Here is a 3901-nt window from a genome sequence, read left to right as displayed (position 1 = left end):
TTTTATGTAAGATGTACGAATGATGTCTCAGAATCTCTCTTTCTCACATGATTTCTGAATATTCTTCACTACATCATATGCTCCCTTCTTTCAGATGTCAATCAATTATCAAGACTTGACACTCGCTCTTCAGATCTACACAGTAGTATTATGTCTCATAGGCCTTTTCGGCAACGCAAATTTGATTATAGCCACATGTCGTCATAAAACTCTTCGTACAAAAATGGGTGAGTATTTTTTTGTGTGAAAATAGATTAAAGACCGCCTTTAAAAAATAAGACCATAATTCCGGAAAATAAACGTATTTTTAGATTACTGTAGTTGTCGTTGTGGGACCTTCGTCCGCGGCCACCGGCGATTCTCTTTTACAGCTCCGAATTTATAGTACCAGAATAATGGATAAATATGTGAAACAATCGAATTCGTTTTGTATCCTTCTGATAACCAGAGCATGTGATGTACAATTTTCACTTCACCTGACTGAAAATCTATAATAACATGCCTTACCTTATGGGCATTACAACAGCTAGCAATAGATCAATACCATCATTAAAAACAGTGTAGATTGAAATAAAACTGCGAACATGTAGACAACTACAAACCGAAAACATTCGTCTCTGTGGGTTTGGGTGAATCTTTAAATCATTAAACATCAAAGAATCACGAAATAAGAAATACCTCAATTTTAATTTGACTGAAATTAATTCAGAAACCAAACATATTGTATGAGATATTGTGGAAATCATTAATAGGCAACCTGAAAAATATTCAGTGAAAATTCACAAAAATAAAGAAAATGCTCACCCAATTTTGTTCTCAAAGACTTATGCCTACACGTGGCCACAATAAGATTGATGTTCCCAAAGAGTCCAATACAACAAACAATGACTGTATATGCTTGTAAAACGGGTAACATTCGAAAATAGAGAGGCATCGTCTCGTTCTGGAAATTCATATTCACGAAATAAAGTCTGAAGGGAAGACGTAATAGAAAATGAAGAAGATGTCAGAGAAACAGATGAAGAAGAAAAATACTGGGAAAATTGTATGCCGACGAGATAGATTCAAAACGTGTGAAGTATTCAATAAAACTGAGGAAAAGAAAAGGTTTTCGAATTAATATTTTCCACTTCCGGACGGATGAAATGAAAAATATGGGATTGATGAAAAGTTGTTTCATTGAAACCTGTCATTCAAATGTACTTCCAATGAGAAAAACAATTGGAGTTATCAAAAATAGATTTAGACGACTCCTTGCTCAAAACATAAACTTCATTCATAAGATGTTGAAATTCTCTCAAGATGGTATTTCCGGCGGCAAGAGTCTTATTGGATAAAGCCAATGTTTGCAGAGTCAAGAAGGGTGATAAACTGATAATTCAAGAATAAAAAGTATGCTCGAGTGAACATTCTACTTGAAGAAAAGGAGCGAAAATCAGAACCTCGTTCTGTTTGTTTATCCTTAATTTGGGTGAAAAGAGGAACCTTTTTTAAGAATATTCATGACGTTATCCTATTCTCCTTTTTGTTGTTTTCAGATTGAATGTTAAAAGAATTAATATTTAGAATAAATAATTTAACTTTAAAGAAAGATTCTAATAAAATATTTTATTAGACTGAAATGTTTGAAAACTTATCTATTTTCCTAATATTATTACGGAAAAATTTTGAAAAAATCCTAAATCCCTGGAAAACACCGTTGAAAATTAAACAAAGATGGCGACTAGGGACGAGGATTTGAGTTCCCGCGCAATGAGAAACGTCGGCCACGGTGGCGGGACGCCTTTTTCATATTGCAATTCTTCCGGATTTTCCCTTATTTTCGGATTTTTCCTTATTTTCGGATTTTTTTTCGGGGATTTCGGATTTTTTTTCGAATTTTTTTTTCGCGATTACATTAGGAGAATACATAACATTTCTACTAATTTTAGTGCAATAAAAAATTTTGCCCGGAGCCCCCCTTTCACTGAAAATTGTTTCGATGTAGTCTGTTAGTTATAAGACTACATGTCACTTTCATAAAAATTTCGTGTCAGATTATAGAATTAGTTTTCTGATCCTAAGTGCATTAACGCTAAGTTCCAAAGAGTTCAAAGAATTCGAAAGTATCATCCTAACGAAATTTCCTGACAGAAATATCAAATGCATAAATGGAAGATCGCAGGAAATGCCATATTCGGAATCTCGCCCAGACACCCTTTAGAAAATGAATGCTCATTTCTGGTGATATGACGGAATTTTAATTTGATGTTTATGGTTGAATCTTTTTCCGAAGTAATTAAAAGGAAAAGTTCTCAAAAAAGACTTTAGTTCTTTCTCAAAAAAAAAAACAATGTCTGGTTTCAAGTTACCGTCGACTGGGAGAAGAGAAATGGAGGACAACTGAATCAGAAATTGAGCTGGAAGTTTTTTTGTTGTTTTGTTTTTAAAACTAATAAATACTGGGCTTCCGTCTTCCTTGTCTCTTCTTTTTTCTCTCTGATTCAGAACATAATTGTGTACGAAGACTTTTAATTTGAGATCTCTGAATAAGCTTAGATCATAAATCTAAAACTCGATAACTGAAAATGTTGTAATAGGCTAAAAGTTAAAACCTAAAACTCTTTTTTTCTCAAATAAATTTCCTACAAAAGAAGGTGCTTTTTCTTTAATGACTTCTTGGAAAATATCGTTTTCGTTTTGATCTTCTCCGTTACAAACCAAATATTATTGGTAATCTCTTGATGCCGTTCAAAATCTTTGAAAAAAAGATTCCCAGACTGAAAAGCATAAAAACATCATCAAACGGAATGATCGTCACCGTTGTCGACACAGAATTTTATGCATTCCCTCATACATTAAAAAGAATTACAATACATATAGAATAGGGACAATGTTCAAATAAAAGTTACAGTATTGGTAGTTATTTAAAATGATTGATTGGAAAATAATATATAGGGGAAAAGGAGAACGAATGAGAACTAAAAGAATGAAATCTGCCATATTCGAAAAACGGCCAAGTATGAGAAATGCTACAATTAAGAAGAAGGATAAAAAAGAACAGAGAGGAATCAGAACGGCTACAAATCAGAACAAGAGAACTCCTTTCAAACTACTCGTATGTAGTTTAATGTTCAGCAATTCGGGGAAAATGTTTTCCAACCCCATATAGTTCTCTAAAAACTTTCCAAATTTTTCGAAAAAAAACATATTCAGATAGTCGAATTCTCATTTTTAGCAGTTCAGATTCCATCCAGTTATTTTCTATACGAGTTATTGTTTGTAAAAGTTCTCCAATATAACAGTTCTCAATCCCCGAGTTCTCATTCCTAGTACTCCTTCCGAATTAGTTACCGTTGCTCGTTGATGGTTTTGGATCCTCTGGCACTTCCTCATCCTCACTGGAAATCGAGATTAGGTCTTCCGGAATGGCATGTTCTAGTCCGTTCTGAAAACTAGAACATTAAAATTGGTTGTTCAACTGGTTCCAGATTACCTCATTGGAAACAACGCTCTCCTCGTCGTACAATTCTTCGTCCGACGACGACATCTCGGAAAATGTTTCATCCGACGACTCGTAGAAAAATTCCCCATCAGACGTATCGTCTGACAATTCTTCATCAGACGACTCGTCAATTGCAATCTGCTGCTGGAGGGACAAATATAGTTGATCTGATGGCTGATGGAGCGAGCTTCTGAAATTTTTCCATAAACATCGTAATCCATTCGTTATGGGGTTATTCATGTAGCGAAAATATGTATTGAAATGCATTTCCGCGCCCTCGAAATTCAATGCATGAGCGTCGCGAAATGTATTTCAAAGCATTTCGCGACATAACTGTAAATGCATTTCAATACATCGCGTGGCGAGATATTTTTTCTGGACAAAGGGATGCGCCTTTAAACTTTGTGCAGGATGGGG

General features: G+C 34.6%; 2 protein-coding genes across 2 annotated transcripts in view; both read right to left on the bottom strand.

Moving 5' to 3' along the window:
• Window positions 1-934, bottom strand: part of Cbr-srsx-18 — a gene marked incomplete at both ends in the record, with an annotated part of 2542 nt that extends 1608 nt beyond the window's left edge. The window contains 2 exons of the mRNA XM_045237758.1: window positions 508-757; window positions 805-934. Of these exons, the coding sequence (XP_045094087.1) occupies window positions 508-757; window positions 805-934 (380 nt within the window). The remainder of the gene's footprint in view (window positions 1-507; window positions 758-804) is intronic.
• A 2391-nt stretch (window positions 935-3325) lies between these two features.
• Window positions 3326-3901, bottom strand: part of CBG27126 — a gene marked incomplete at both ends in the record, with an annotated part of 1427 nt that continues 851 nt past the window's right edge. The window contains 2 exons of the mRNA XM_045237757.1: window positions 3326-3427; window positions 3476-3674. Of these exons, the coding sequence (XP_045098943.1) occupies window positions 3326-3427; window positions 3476-3674 (301 nt within the window). The remainder of the gene's footprint in view (window positions 3428-3475; window positions 3675-3901) is intronic.

Source organism: Caenorhabditis briggsae, assembly GCF_000004555.2.
Source record: "Caenorhabditis briggsae complete genome, chrV, whole genome shotgun sequence".
Taxonomy (NCBI): Eukaryota; Metazoa; Nematoda; class Chromadorea; order Rhabditida; family Rhabditidae; genus Caenorhabditis; species Caenorhabditis briggsae.
The sequence above is the reverse complement of the archived record's forward strand: the minus strand, read 5'-3'. Positions and strand labels throughout refer to the sequence as shown.